Source organism: Lissotriton vulgaris, chromosome 9, assembly GCF_964263255.1.
Source record: "Lissotriton vulgaris chromosome 9, aLisVul1.2, whole genome shotgun sequence".
Classification (NCBI taxonomy): domain Eukaryota; kingdom Metazoa; phylum Chordata; class Amphibia; order Caudata; family Salamandridae; genus Lissotriton; species Lissotriton vulgaris.
The window spans coordinates 840,090,237-840,107,160 of NC_141697.1; the positions used below are offsets into that span (position 1 = coordinate 840,090,237).

The 16,924-nt window shown below is 40.8% G+C and overlaps 1 protein-coding gene across 3 annotated transcripts in view; it reads left to right on the top strand.

Annotated features, from left to right (window-relative positions):
- Nucleotides 1-16,612, top strand: part of LOC147692342 (inositol-trisphosphate 3-kinase A-like) — a 913,921-nt gene extending 897,309 nt beyond the window's left edge. For all 3 annotated transcript variants that reach the window (XM_086938574.1, XM_086938575.1, XM_086938576.1), the window contains exon 8: nucleotides 10,014-16,612. In XM_086938574.1, coding sequence (XP_086794700.1) covers nucleotides 10,014-10,259 — 246 coding nt within the window. In that variant the 3' untranslated portion in view covers nucleotides 10,260-16,612. The remainder of the gene's footprint in view (nucleotides 1-10,013) is intronic.
- Nucleotides 16,613-16,924: the final 312 nt, after the last annotated feature.

Here is a 16,924-nt window from a genome sequence, read left to right on the forward strand (position 1 = left end):
GTAAGATGGAAGCTCGAGCAAATGGAAAATCGTATGCGCCGCAACAATCTCCGAGTTCTGGGAATACCCGAAAAAAGTGAAGGGGGCGACATACGTGGCTTTGTGATTCAACTTTTTAAAGATACCTTCCCGGAGTTATCTTCATGGAACTGGGAACTGGAAGTCCAACGTGTTCATAGAACCCCTGCTACACTTCGTTCTGCAAACTCGCAGAGCAAATATCCTAGGGCAATCCTGGTCTATTTCGGAAACTTTTTGCTTCGACAAACTATTGCGGAGAAAGCGAGACCTGAGGCCCATCGGATTCGTGGTGATATCTCATATTTTGTCAGGCCTGACTTCTGTCATACAACTGTGGAGCGGAGATGGCGTCTTCGGCAGCTAATTAAACCTTTTCTGGACAAAAAAGTTAAGGTTTATCTGAATAACCCTGCCACACTTAAAGTGATGTATAATGGTCAGGTAAAAAATTTTTCTTCCGAGATCAAAGCAAAGGCTTTTTTAGATAGCCTGAGCTAATTTTTGAGACATTATATCGCTCTTTAATGAATGCTTTATGCGACGTTGATCAACAACTCAGAATATTATACGCATATTTCAACTTTAATTTTTTTTCCTTCTTCTCTCTCTTTCTCTGGTTATTTTGCTTTGAATACAACTTGAATATGCTGTATGCTCTATAATCTGGCATAATAATAATCTGTTCTTCTTTTTCCAGCATTTATGGGCTCCACGTATTAGCCACTGGGTACCGTGTAGTTCTAAGATGATTATTCTTTTATAATTTTTGCATATTTCCTTTTTTTTTCTCTACATACCCTTCCATTAGTCTACACACGTGTGATTTGACGTTTTTAGAACTAAAGCCCAGGCACGGTCACAGGGTGTCTCCCCATCACTTTAGACTCTAGTGAGAGTCTACATGCCTCAAAGGGTGGAGTGTGGGGGGAAGGGGGGGGGGAAGGCCTGGGGGAAGGCCTGGGGGAGGGGGCTGAGGAGGTGGGGAGGGAAGGGGGGGAACCAAAAAAGAAAAATTGGCAAAATCAGTCATAACCTATGCTATATAGGGAGCAAAAGCTACAGAAAAGTTAAAACAAAGCAAAACCGTACTATGCATCTAAAAGAAAATGACGGCTCTATGTATTTTGGGCTAGCCTTTCAAGCTAATACATGGGGAGAGTAAGTTTATCTACCTGGAATGTGGCAGGCCTCAACCATAAAGACAAAAGAGCTCAACTATTTCAATTAACTCAACAAAACCCTGCTGATATTTTATGTCTCCAAGAGACACACATTGCATATTCTGATAGGAACTTACTTAAACTACCTGGCTACAATTTAATGGCAGCTACATCCCAAACTTCTAAAACTAGAGGGGTAGCCATTTTCGCTAAACCTATAATAGGTCCTCCAATCCGTAAATTAGTTGATAAACAGGGTAGATGGGTCATCATTCAGCTTCAATTGGGCATTACTATTTGTGCAATCTATGGCTCAAATTTGGACGACCCTGCTATTTTTCACGAGCTTGAAGTGGAATTGGCCTCTTGGACTGGTCCTTTGGTTTTTTGTGGAGACTTTAACATTGACATAGGGTCATCTTCTGGGAACTATTTATCTCAAAATTATAAAGGACGCAAACCAAGGGTATACAGTGCATTAGATCAGATGATGAAAAGCCATAACTTAGCTGACGTCTGGGGTCTACTCCGGGGGCCTGATGCTGATGGTTATACTTATTTTTCTTTCCCCCACAACAAATATGTCAGAATTGACTATATTATGTCAAGCATAAATCCGAAGGATATCATTGAAATAATTAAATCTCCGAAAATCTTATCTGACCACAATGCACTGACCTTTACCTTTGATACGGTTAATTTAACTAAACCTATTACACAATGGACTTTTGATAGGAGATTATTGGTTAATCCTGAATATATAGCTCATATTAAATTATGGACCCAGTCTTTTTTTGAATGTAACCAGTTCAGTGCACCCCGTATTATAGTATGGGACTGTTTTAAAGCGGCACTGAGAGGAGAAACCATTTCATTTGTTGCTAATAAACGTAAGCTCGAAAAACAATCCAATATAGAAATGACGTCGCAATTATCTGATCTTGAGGCCCTTCACGCCTCTCTGTTAAACCTATCTCGTAGAGGACAAGTCCATCCTACTTTAGATCCCGAGAAAATCTTAAATAAAATAATGGTCTTAAAAAATGAGATTAATAGCACGCTTATTCAAAAAGCTGCAGAAACCTACCAGGCCAATAAAGATAGTCTGTATGAATCAGGGGAAAATGTGGGGAAGCAGTTAGCACTAGGTACCCGACAAAAGCAATCACGTAGTAATATTAAAAAGATAGAATTTGAAGGGAATGAGTATACTACTCCCAAAGATATTATTAAAGTATTTCAAAAGTACTATCAAAAACTTTATAGCAGCGATATCTCACACCCTGTTAATGAAGTTACATCATTTCCAAATAATTGGCTCCCAGATCACACTCATCATAAAACTATCGACGAAGCAAGTAAGCTTTATCTGGATAGAGAGATCACTATCACTGAGGTGGAGATTGCACTAGCCGAGATGACTAATGGTAAGGCGGCTGGTCCAGATAAAATCCCTTTGGACCTGTATAAAATTCTTGGCCATCAGATAATTCCTTTTCTATTCGATTTGTTTCTTGGAGTTCATTACCACACAACTCCCCCTGAGTCCTGGAAACAAACAAATTTAATAATTTTTCATAAGAAGGGCAAACCACCTCACCTACCTTCTTCATATAGACCCATATCTTTGATTAATTCCGATTCAAAGTTATACGCTAAAATTTTTGCAAATCGTCTGAGTGGGGTCATCGAGCGGCTCGTTTCCCCGTGGCAACACGGTTTCATACCCGGCAAAGGTACTACAGATCACACCCGTAGAGCTATAACCCTATTTGACATCATGGGCGCCACGGGGGGCGAAATGTCGATGATCTTCCTTGATGCCGAAAAGGCATTCGACCGTGTATCATGGCAGTTTCTCTGGAACATCTTGGAAAGTAAAAACATCGGCAACAATTTTATCAATGCCATTAAAGCCATTTATACTAATCCCACGGCAAAAATTTGTGTAGCAGGTAACGAGTCGGAAGTTATCACGATCCAGAGAGGTACAAGGCAGGGCTGCCCGTGCTCTCCGGTTCTATTTGCACTCTATATAGATCCCCTTATTCAAAAATTATTAATGTCAACATCCATACTACCAGTATTCACAGGGCCCTTTTCCACCAAAGTTATGGCATATGCGGACGACATTACCGTAATAACCACTAAACCATCTGAAGCAGTTCAGGAAATCGAGTTAATTACTCGAGATTTTGGCAAATATTCAGGGTACTCCCTGAATAGGGATAAGACTATGGTATTGTCCACTAGTAATACCCAATACGAAAGCACACTTAGGGTTAAGCAGGCCACTTATCTAGGAGTGGCGCTCTCGGCAGATATAAGTAAGATTAGCGACATTAATTATATCCCCCTTATTGATAAAATTAAAAGCGATTTAAAAAGGGTAGATAGTCTACACCTCTCTATTATAGGTAGGTCCAATTACGTTAAAATGAATATATTCCCTCGCGTTTTATATCTTTTCAGAGCAATCCCTCTTTTACCCGGGGAGCACTTTATGAAGACCATAGATTCTCTCATAGCAAAATTTATATGGAGCTATGGAAAAATAAGGCGGGCCCTCCCCTTGCTAGCACTTCCTCAAAGTAGAGGTGGCTTAGCCCTACCAAATTTAAGATTATATTTTTGGGCATCATTATTACAACACATGGATCCACTTTTGACCGCAAAACCTGGTGGCCCAACCTTTATATCTCCATATATACCATCGATATACGAGCTCAGTTTAGGTAAAAAACATAAGGGACTTTTTCTAAGACAGGTTGAAGCATCCTATTATAAAAAAATTAAATTAAAAACTGTTTTAGATGCTCGCTTAGTCTGGAAAACTATTGGTAAACATCTACGCCTTCCCATATATACGAAATATACACCGTTATGGCAGTGCAAAATCTTTCCTAGTATCCTCATTGACAGTAGACTCAAGAGCTGGGAGCTCCTTGGCATTAAAACAATTGGAGACTTCTATGTTAATAATCGCCCTCTCTCTTTTGAGCTCTTTCAAGAGAGATATAATGTCCCCTCAAGTGACTTCTTAAAATTTTACCAAATATCTGTTAGTATCCACAACTCCAACCCTAAAATCCTACTAGATAATATCCCAATTTTTGATATTATAGGTAAAAAATCTACTAGAATTGGGGTTCTATATCAGCTACTTTTAGCCAACACTCCCGATGATTTAGAGCGCACGGAACAATCTTGGGCATTAAAATTATCTAACCCAAATGTTGATCTAGTTCTCTCGTTAGCCCTCTCAACTAGATATTTTATAGCCTCTAATTTAAAGGCTCAATATTATAAAATCATCTATAATTTGTATTACACTCCGGCCAAATTGTTTGCATGGGGGCTCAGAACTGATGATAAATGTCCTAGATGCAAACAATCACTCGCAAATCTCCTACATATGTTTGCTGAATGCCCTACACTCGTAACTATTAAAACTATGATGCTGGAATTCTGGACCCAAATTTTTGGATATCGCATTAAGGATTCTGTAACATTACTCTTATTGGGTCATGATGACTCTTTGAAACACAATAGTGAAGTACAGGCAGTTTTGTTTCTGGGGTATGCCGTGCTACGGATAATTCTTGCAGCTAGGTGGAAAGATACAGAGCCTCCTACCTTTAATATGTGGCTAAGTCGTTTTATTGCTATCTATAAACAAGAAATCTTAATATATACCACAAGAGGTAGGAAAATGAGAGCAATAGGAAAACAGATATGGGAACCTATTACCCGGTGGTATAATGAAGTAAGGGGTCATTAGTTATAGGGTCTTTTGATTGATTGTTTCTAGCCTCGATGTTATTTTTTGTATTTTTTTTTCCATTTCCTGTCTCCGTGTTTTCTCTTTTCGCATTATTATTCATCTGTATCTCAGTGTTTCTTTTCCTAATTGATATTTTTCTTTCTCAGAGGTAGAATATCTGAATTTTCGATTAGTTATATTTATGTATGTACCTTGTAATTCCCGCATATCATATCACTCCATATTGTCTATTTTGTACTGTCATGTTTTTGTTTTCTGAATTTGCCAATAAAAAAAAAAAAAATAAATAAAAATAAAATAGGTTCCGATTTGGTTACATTTATTTGGACAATTTGATAGTTAGGCTCATTTTTTAAGAGCCTGATTTTCTGAAAGTTAGTTAAGTTGGTAACGTATACCACTAAACCCCCCTTTGCTCGTCCCGCTGAGGATAGAATAGCAGGGGCAGAGTACGTTTTGTAGCCGGTTATATGGACCGGGAACACTGCCCATGTTTCCTGCAGGCAAATAAGGTCGTACTCCCGCACAAAAGTCAGCCAGTCACCCGATGTCACCTTTGCAGCAAGGCCCGCAATATTCCAATAAATTATCTTAAACAAGGATGAAAGAGGAGTTACTATACAACCTGAGGTTCCTACTCCTAGAGTAGAGTCTGAGCCAGAGACCACTAACCGCAAGGGATTAGTGTCTTCGTTACTACTTTGCACTGTGACAGCTGTCACTGGTGTAAATATATGGACAGTGCTATTTTGTTCTAGTTTATTTGAATCTACAGTGTTGGAGAAATAGATCATGATGTTAACTGAATCCGCAATTGGATTTGGTAATGAAGATTGGCTTCGGAAATAACTTATATTTCCATATTTTTTTTATAGTTTTTCCTCCCATTGACGATCTTAAGTTACGATTTGGTGGTCAATCTATTTCTTCGAGGGGGGTTAACTGGGAGAACCTGTTTGAAGTTTCAATTTGACCAATTCTTCCTTGTCTGAGAGTTAATGTGGGTTTACAAAAGAATCCTAACGGGACAGCCATGATAGATGAATCAAAGGGTGAGGTGAGCTCTTTGTTTTGTAAGAGAGAGTAAACCATGCGTGGAGACCTAAAATTTAGAACAATACAATCATCCTTGATTGTTTTAAGTGAAGAATCTATCCACCCCACCCTTCGAGCCGTAAGAATTTCATTTGAGTTTCGAGGATCAAAGCGTTTGTGTTTAGTCAGCCAGTCAACTACTTTATTCCGGAGAGACGGCCATAGTTCTAATTGAGCTTGGTTCAAAGTTGGTACCCCTGCCAGAATTAGAACGTAAGGACATGAGGCAGGCGGGAGGTCCAGATGTTCTGCATTTGAGGATTGTAGGTTTGAGGAGTGGGCCACCTTTCTGGATGTATCCTGTCTAGAATTCTGGTTCACATTTGGAGTGGATATTAGTGAGCTGGTATCTATTCCTACGTTTTTCAGGTATTCTGCGTTATGATAGCTTGGATTTCCCCTCATGACCTTCTGTGTGCCCCTCCCTTGATCTAAGTTTTGGACCTTCTGTGTGCCCCTCCCTTGATCTAAGTTTTGGGTAAAAAGGCCTGCACTATCCTCTTCGTAATTGTAGTTGCGTCATTACCAGTGATTTATATGTCTTAATATCTACTTTGAGATCTTCTAATTTGCGCTCCATGATACTAAATCTTTCGGTAATAGTAGTATTAAACAATAATGTTATGGCCTTTGTGTGTTCTTCTAAGAGACCCTTGATAAGAGATTCAATATTTAGATTTGAGTTGATTATACTCTTTGCTTTGGCTGGGTTTAGCGTGGTAGAATCTTCTATTTGGATGGAGTCCGACTCGTAAATAGGTGAACTGGATTCCGTTTGGGATGGTTTGTGAGGAGCCTTAGGATTCTTAACTTCTTTCCCCTTTTTTCCCTTCTTCTTTAAAAGTGTTATAGTTTTTGCTCCCTTTTTAGGCTTTTGTTGGTTCCGAGTTTGCGGGCCAGCACGTTCTGGAGTTGGAGTTGCAGCCCCTCTAGAATCGTTTTCAGGAGAGATGGCTACAATAGGGGAATTTAAAGTGACGGCACTGTCCTGAATTATGACCTTAGGGGTTAATGGAATATGATTTCTACCCCCCTAATTAGTGGGAAAAGTGTGGGGTCAAGCGAAAGCCTTCGTTCCGTGAGCTGTATTTCGTGGGTCAGAAGAGATTCAGCTCTGACCAAAAATGCGTCCAAAGTACCAACTGCCCCCTTACGTTTCTCCATTTTGGGATTAGTCAGATATTAAATGGCAATAAGCACCTGGAAATTTTTTCTCAAGGAGCAAAGTGGGCGGGCCTCTCAGTTTCAATTGGGAATTAATTGAAGGCTTACGAGGGTAAAAAGAACCATGAAACACTCAGAAAAAAAATTAAATCCAAGGGAGGTAGCCCTGCCCTGACCCCTTCTTGCCCTGACGGGCACTGACAGGACCACCCTTGGCCCGGGCTTCGCCCGGAGTGCGCCTGCGCGCGTCCCCCAAAGCCGGGCCGCGAGCCGCATTCAAGGAGGAGGAGGCGGGGATGATAGCAAACACAGGTGCGTTGGGTTCCGGGCACTATTGGCTTCGTAGTTGTCTGCTACCCACCACAAACAAGAAACCATGGCTGCGAGCGGCTCCCACGAAGCGATGGCCGCGAGCCGATTTCAATGAGGAAAAGACAGGGCTGATGAAAGTCACAGGTAAGTTGGGCTCGGGGCACTTTGATCTTCAGGGTTCATTCTTCCAGCGCTAATTCCCACAAAAAAAAACAGTGTCCACGGCTATGAGCGGCTCCTGCGGAGCGGGGGCCGTGAGCCGCTTTCAAGGAGGAGGAGGAGGAGGAGGCGGGGCTGATAGCAAACACAGGTGTGTTTGCCCAGGGTGACCTCACCGACCGGTTCCCTATTAGTAAAGGCGTATGCCAAGGGTGCATTCTTGCCCCCAATTTGTTTTCTTTATTCCTCAATGGCATTTCCCAGTTCTTCGCTAGGTTTCGTACTGACGCCCTGTCATTTGCTGGTTCAAAAATCCCTTTCTGAATGTCCGCAGATGACACGCTTTTAATCTAAAAAAAAAAGCCTAGTGGGTTACGGTGTGCACTGCTTCACTTTGAGGAATTTTGTAGGATGCGAGGAGTTGTTATCAACACTACCAAGATTAAATACATGTCATTTAATCAGCATAATGCTTTCAAGGGCAGTGAAAGGTTGGGTAAGGATGCCCCACGAGACAACCAAGGTTGTTGGCTATCTTGGAGTTACCTTGGGCTCCAACATGTCATGGAAACCCTAAGTGGACATAATGGCTCTCAAACATCGTCAAATCACTTATGCATTAGTTAAAGAATTTAACAGATCATTTCCAAACCGATTAGCCCAATCTTGCAGATTTAGGACGCCAAAGTCTTGGGCGCACAACTTTAGGGTTTCTTGAATATAACTACTCTTACTACTTCGGAGAACAAGTTTTTAGGAGTGTGACAAGCCTCTTGCAAAGCACCCCCCTTAAACCACTGTTGCTTGACTTAGTCAGAAAGGACTTAGCTAACTTGCCCAATATTATGCTGGCATAGGTTGTGGTCCACACCTGGATTGGCCAATTATTCCATAGCCCTAAGGGATTTTATGGAGGCCAACCGCTTCCATAAGATTGATTGGCTCCAAAAGATCAAAAAACATTGACCAATATGGGAATGAGGATATTATGGGACAATCCATCTGGTGCCCTGTTCCCCTCTAAAAAAAATGTAAAAGAATTATTGGCTAATGATCTGGACAGATGAACTTGAACTCCAAGTAGCCGAGAGCATGACCCTGATGGGGAGGTTTCTAGAATTTAAAATCTAAATCCTGTCTTTTTTTGGAACCATATTGGGACATCATACATCATATTCATCCTGTTCGATAGGAGACTTTGCTTCCAATTTTAAGTAGGATCTCGACCCATTAAAGTCGTTCACATGTAACTGGGCCACTGAGAAGAAGAATGCCCCATTTGCATTGACCAAAGTCAAACAATTCCCCTTGTCCTGTAGGTTTACCCAGTATATGAAGGCCCACATAAAAAAGGCCTACAACCCATATGTGAGACGATGGGCTAAAGAAGCAGCTCTATTACAGTGAGAATTCTTGTGTCTGTCCCATGTTAATTGTATTCTCTGTTGCTAAGTTTCTGGATTGGATGGGTCACTATGATCTAGGACTATAGCCATATGCCCAACAGGAGATGTTTCTTATAATCCCCTTCTGATATTGCACAGTTGGTTTTTTTATTCACTTCTGCTATCAAATATATATATTTTTATGTATTGTAACATGATCCTAGGATGGCAAGTTGATGCTGCTTCATTATGTCAACCATCCTTGCATGCTGCAATGCTTAGGCTCTCATGCACAGTGTATTTTATAACCATGCAGATTGAGCCTTCAATCCTTCCAAAGGTTAATAAGTGTCATTAAATGTGGGTAATAGTAACACTTATTATTAAGAAGTGCTGTATGAAGCCATAGATGAAACATACTATTATTATTAGTAGACTGCTTGTAGTTTTAAGTGGTAAATCTTTGCATCTAATGATTTCCAAGCAGTGCTTGGCAAGTATTGAAAAACGTGAATATTAAATATAAACATCTGTGACATTTATCAACCCCTTTTTAGAACTATTGATCTATATCCATTCTGTATTTTTATAATACTGCAATATCTCAATGTATAGGTTTATATTTTTGTAGAGTAATTTGTAATCTGACAAGGGAGACAGAAATATAGTGAAACAGTCAAATAGACAGAGTAATTAAGAAAAAAGCGAGAGACAGAGACAGACACGTGACAGGGAGGAAGAATTGGATTGCCATCAACTGACAGACCATATTAACAGCACATATAACAGAAGGCCCTGCAGGCATTGCTTCAGCACATTCTAAACAGATGTTTGTAAATGCAGACTGGTAAATCATTTTGTTGAAATATTACAATGAAGGAAACCATTTGCTCCTTTTGACAGCTAACTCTCCAACATCTTCCTCTGTTCCAGGTTATCGGGAGTTCACTCCTCTTCGTTCATGACAAGAGGGGCCATGCGAATGTCTGGATGATTGATTTTGGGAAGACCCTTCCAGCACCTCCAGGAATGAATTTGCAGCACAGTATACCATGGGAGGTGGGCAACCATGAGGATGGCTACCTCTTGGGTTTGGATAACCTAACAAAGACGATTGAAAGCCTCATAGACCAGCTGCCAGACAGCAAAGATCATTTTCCGGCATCCATGGAGCAGTAATATTGAAAACCTGCTTTTATGAAGTGCTTTCACCCCGTGTAGAGTGATTGAACTTCTGGCACTGGGCAGCAATTCTGCAATGAGCCTTCCAGAACCTATTTCACTATTACTCCTATTCTTACTTGACACCGACTTAAACGTTGAGCACATTGGTGTGAAATGCCATAAAACATTCTGCCATCACCTTCAGCACTTCTGGCAATTGACAGGATCCAACAGGGTCAGAGGTTTCACATATGCCATGATTTCTGGCCATACCAAATTAGAATGAGCTGAAGAGGGCTTTGGTTCACCGTGAAATTAAGTGAAAAAACACAATTTGTCACGGGGAAGGAGTTGTTGGATAGTTCCAACTTGTCAGTTAGTTTCACCAACTATAATAGCAACAACTAAATGAATACACTGAAATAGACAATAAACCTCATAGTAATATCCCTTCAGACATAAGGTATAGGAATGCGGATGTTGCCATGTTTGATTAGAACCATACCCTTTATGAACAAGCATCTGGATATTTTCCTCAGTCAGGCAGGTGCAATCTTGGGCGTGTCAGACTTAAGGAGGTTGGGGAGTGGCGCCTTTATGCAAACATCCAGTTCTGCGGACAAGTAATAAACATGAACCAACACATGAGGTATTTCATAACCTTTACCTTGGTTTCTCCATATTCACTGAAATCAGGCTCTTCAGCATTGATCAGTTATCGTGGTCAGATCACTTACTAAGAACATTTGAACTGATACAAGCCTAGTCACAATATACATCTTCATCCTCAACATACAATCTGAAGTCTTCATTCAAACACTAAATGGTGTCTCAGACCATCTACTGAATCACCCTGAGGACATTCAGAGTCACCTAACTCTAAGGTTTCAATGGGTATTGAGTTCCTCCCTCGCTCCATAATCAGGAAGCATGATGACACTAATCAAATAACTGCTACACAGATAGCCTCCAACTAATGTAAAGGCAAGTTAGAACCTTAGGACGATGCTAAAATAGAGCCAAATCCCCATTTGACCACTTAGCATGCTGAACGTTCGCTAGAGGATATAATGCTGCATGAGCTAAGGCAAAAAAAACACTCCAAGACCTGCATCACTGTACCATCTAACTCAATCAAGGAGTTTTTCAGAATCTTCAAGGAGATTAACTCAGTCAGTGGCCTGAACATTACCTCATTCCCACTCCAGAGCTCTGTGATGACCTACTTCTTCACCAAAAGATTTAATGCATTCTTCACCTATGCATTCCTCACCAATAAAATGGACTCCTATGGAGCTTCAAAGTATGATTCTTTCAGAGATTCCCACCCCAAGAACCTCAGTTCTGGTATAGTACACTATGGGCCAATATAGTCAGTGCCTCACTGCTCAAAGGCTCTATCCCAGCCAGTCTTAAGGCTTGACAGGTTACCCCTATTCTAAAAAAAAAACTATGGCAGAACACACTGACCTACACAACTTCCGCCCAATTTCCAACAGTCCTACCCTGGTGAAGCTCATAGAGCAATGTGTCTTCGTCCAGCTAAGTAACATAGAACAATCCAAACTACGTGACCAATTTCAATCTAGCCTCCGTCACAGTCATAATAATAAATCAGCTTTTACTCACACTGTGGATGATGCATACAAAATGCTGGATCAAAACGATTCCTACCTTCTGATCCTCCTTCACCCATCTTCAGCTTTCGATACAGTTAAACATGACTGCTTACTTGACTTTCTGGAACACAGGATGGGGCTCTCAGGGCCTGTCCTAAACTTTGCCTCTTTTCTCCACAATAGAACTCAAATATTCAAGGTTATTCAGTACCTATCTAATCCCCATTCGATAATCTAGGGGTACCACAAGGGTCCACGCTTTCACCAACTCTCTTCAACTTTTTCATGGAGCCTTTAACAGAAATTATGCAACTATCCAACATCCATTATCACATGTATGCTGATGAAACCCAAATGAACCTGAAAGTCTCATCCCCAGATGACATCAGGTCCCTCAACACCACTCTACTTAAAGCCCAATACTAGCTGACTCTAAATCACCTTAAATGAAATGCTCTTAAAAATTCCTTTTAATCGCCCCTTCTAAACAATCACCAGTTATCGAAGAATGGATGAATCAGCCTACAGCTCTTATCTGTATACCACACATCAGTGACCCCACAAGCTCACTGGACATAATGGTAGAGAAGAGTTTGCACATGCAGGAGCACATTAGTGCTCTCACCAAAGTAGCAAACTTCCAAATGAGCAGCTTAGGGAAAATAAAACATTTTCTGCCACCCCCCACCCCCCACCCCCCAGTGACTTCAAATCTGCTGTGTAAACTTTGGGAATTTCCAAGTTGGACTATTGAAGCACAATCCTCTGTGGCCTCTATAGATCTAAGGGGCATATAAGCAAGGACCGGCGATAATTATCGTTCAGCACGCTTAACGTGAGGATAATTATCGCCGGCTAACGTTGATTTTTATCGCTGAGCTAGCGTGTTATCTATCAGCAACGCTTATCTCAACAGCAATAAAAATCAAGGCACAAGCTGCCAAATGTGCGATTATCGCTGGAAATCCAGGGATAATCGCACAACGTTTGGTGAATGCTTGCTGATAAGGCAGGGCAGACTGAGCCATGATATCCACCTTCCATAGGACATCTTGGCTAAGTCAGATGAAAAGCAGGTGTAAGGAAAGTAGCGATAACCAAGGTTAGCACTACTTTTCTCATCGCTCTGCAGGTTAGCGTGAGGCTAGATAATAGGAGAAATGTCGGTTAGCGACATTTCTCCTGGTATTCTCGGGAGGAACGCCCACTTTGCATCTCATTAGAGATGCAAAGCTGGGCGTAAAGGGAAAGGGCGCTGAGGCAAGGATTCCCATGATAGCGTTACCTTGCTATTAGGGTGATACACTCATCACCGCTTTCCTGCGGAAAACGGCTTCTAAAGCGGCGATAATTGTCTTGATGATATGCCCTTAAGATGGCTCCACTAAGGGACTCTCTTAAATCTACTGCGAGACTCATCACAGGCTGAAGTCCCAAAACTGGCTCCCATATGAAGCAAGGATACAACTAAAAATTGCCTGCATGACCCATAAAGCCCTATACTTCAACACCCCACTATACCTTGCACAAAAACTTTTACTATCTGACAGTTTCAGATCCTCCAGAAGTGCCAGCACCCTACTGATGAAACCGCAGAAATTTCCATTAAAAGAAAACTTACGATGAAGCTTTCTTGGGTATCGCCCTGAGAATTTGGAAGTCCCTGCCCCCTGAAATCAGGACAAACCCCTCAACGACATCTTTCAAAACGAAGTTAAAGTGCTTTTGATGAACAAACCCTTGCTCTAGAACCCCCTTCTCCCAACAAGCACTCTAAAACCCGCCGGCCTATCCCTTGTTTATTATCGGACCTTTTATGATTGTAATTTGATTTGGGTTTCAGAGAGTTACTTCTTATTGTACTTTTCGTATTTACTTTGTTGTTAGATCCCCTAGCTTCCTCCTCTGTAGCTTTTGTAATGTAATTTGCTTATTCTTGAACTGCTAATCCCCAAGCCTGCTCTGACACATTCCCCTCACCCTTTGTACATTCCTCAACTGTTTACGATTATGCCTTGTTCTGTTGGCCTAAAGTTTAGATTTTCCTATACTTTCAATGACCCTGTTGTCTGATCTTGATATCTCCTCTGTAAAGTGCTCTTATACTCACCATGGGTCTTGTTCGCGCTATATAAAACTTTTAAAATAAATAAATGATAAACATGAATGCATAAACCTAAGTTCCTCCAAAAAGAATGCTAATCCTAGATTTCAAAAGCATTTTACTCCGCAATGACTGACCTGCTCACACTAACACAAATACCCTCAGGGCCAACATGATCTGAGAGATTCAAATTTCTTAAGGCTGGACTATACCTACCAATAGCCCAAGGATATATATATAATTATATCCACAATCAAGGAATAACCAAGTAGTCGGCAATGGAGAAGGTCGAATTGTTTATTGAATCAAAATATAAGCCCTGACAGGGGAGCCTCTGTCTACACGACCCATGGAGGTGCGCAGAGGAGACTAACGGAATACACATAACAAAAAGTATATATACGTTTTACATATTCTGGTTAACACCCAAAAAGGAAATACACAAGTCGTCCATTAGTCTACCGGAACACCCATTTAAGGTTCTTACACATTTGTCAATAGCTAAGCTAAAAGCTATTCCAAGGGTAGGTCAGCGGGGTGTCCTTTTTGTCTATCTTGGGCCCGTGGAATAGAGAAATGGACCCTGCTAATATGTATGCGTCTTACGAGAAGGGCAAGTATGACCTTGGGTTTCCCTGAACCATGCTCTAATGAAAGAGAGGCAGATTTAAGCGATTTAACCTGTTTTTGTATTCTGTGTTATACCTTGAAGTATCAAAACTCTTATAGATAGACGAAGGGAGATAATACCAAGTAGTCCTAACTACATTAAATAGGACAGAACGAACCTCTATGACCTATCATTAGGTCATCATACAATAATGTTTTATTCTCGATCATGGATACATATATAGATTATATGGTACATAGTAGGACAGTCATGATTATATAATTTTGCATTCCAACAGACGGCCCTTTTGGCCCACTATGGCCAATATAACTATGTTATTTTACTCTACAAATACCCCTTCATCTATCTGCATGAGATCCGCTTCCTCCTTCTGGATCATTTGTTTTTCTATCTTCTTTTGTTGGGCCTGGGTCAAAGAAGACGTTATTTTGGTTGCACAGAAAGTACAACACGCTGGACCACAATGTAGGCACAAGCAACAAGTGAAAATTATTCCAAATATTCCTACTATAATCATAAATACCTTCCATCCCCATGTAGCTAAAAGACTCCATAACCACCCACTGAGGGACCAGGCACCATTTTCTTCATGTAATTCATTAGCTAATAGGTGCAATTTTTTAATGGCACGATGTATAGTAGGGGCTGAATCAGGTATGTAGACACAACATGAGCTGCCGATCACACGACAGGCTCCGCCCCTATTTGCCAGGATGACGTCTAGCACCATCCGATTTTGAAGAGAAACAAGTCTCGTAGCCTGGAGCTCTACAGTGATATTAGCTAATATTTCAGTCGTTGTTTTGACCACATTTTCCACTATTCTAGACAGTCGCCTTATATTACGACTATTGAAAATTGGTCCCCAAAATGGAACCAGTCCCTTCGAAATATCTTCAAATTGTTGTAGTGAGGTATCCGTCTGGTCAGTTTTATCAGTATTATAGCTTCTTATAGTCCTATTAGTTTCTAAATCTCTTTTAATCAGCTGATGAGTCTTATGATAATTGGAAGGGGAAACATATACAGGAGGGTAAAGGAAAGACAAATAATACCGTCCTGTCCATCCCCGGGGAAGCCAAGTATAAGCATTTTCCCCACAGACGAAATACACGTTAGGGGGAGTGATCATCGGAGGAGTACTATCAGTTTGCCACATATAGGTGTAATTACAGGTACTACTCCCTACCTTAATGTGACCTCGCCCCCAATACAAAACAAAGAAGTAGAATTTATAATGGGGACCGGCAATGCTCTATCATTCGTAACATTACGTTCCTTAAAATGTTGAAAATATAAAGTGGAATTGAAAAGCTCAAAGTGTTGCATCTCTTCTTGTAACAATGTATCATTTTTGGAATCTGTATATACATTCATGCAAGCATTTGGATCTAAAGAACCCCGACCTTTATCTCCTTCTGCATCAAATCATTGGTGTCTCTCTATATATTTCAAAATAGCTTCATAGTCTCTTTCAGAATATATTTTGGGATTTACAACATAATGGGAATACATCAATGATAACAGTTGCCACCATGCCTCACAACTAGCTAAATACGATAGAGGGAGAGATATAAATAATTCATGTTGATGCATAACTGATTGCAATAACCCACAAACCCAGCAATTTGTTTTGTTTGTGGTACTGTGAGTCTGGTGTAACATCTCTATAAACACATTTTTCGAATAAGTCTCCCTATGCCTTGCTTTATGCGGGGGTAGAGAATAAAATTGATGTTCTTCGGGAGCAGGAGTAGTCTTCAATAGTTTACGAACTGGATATTGGAATTCTAAGTATACAAATACACACATCATAATTACAGTAATCAAAGCAATTAAAACAACGAATGCCACCTTTACTCTGGTGGGCCATCCGGAAAACAATTGCATATCACGAATCTGGCGCCGAGGGGCCAGTGGTATTTCATCCTACATCATAATTCGACCAAAGGGAAACATACTCTCTAAAAGTCCAAAACTATCTCGGTCCCTTGCTAAAAGTCCAAAACTAAACTTTGTATCCACAAAGCACGCCAACAACCAGAGGGTTTCTTCTTCCCTGTGAGGGATCTTCTCCCTGTGTCTGTTTTTCTTCCCTTAGAGCCTCACAGGCAGGCTCTTATCCATTTATCCAAGGAAAAGTAAGTTTTCAGATTCAAAAAGAACAATCGCGGCCCTTTTCTCAGTTCTTCTTTCTGAACAGAGCTTATTGCACAAAGTTCCTAGCTCTCTACGAGTTCAGTCCAGTGTCTCGCTCAGCACCCCAATCACTCTGCTCGATATTTTAGACAACAATGTCTCATTTTATCTTCCTTCCTTAGCGAGT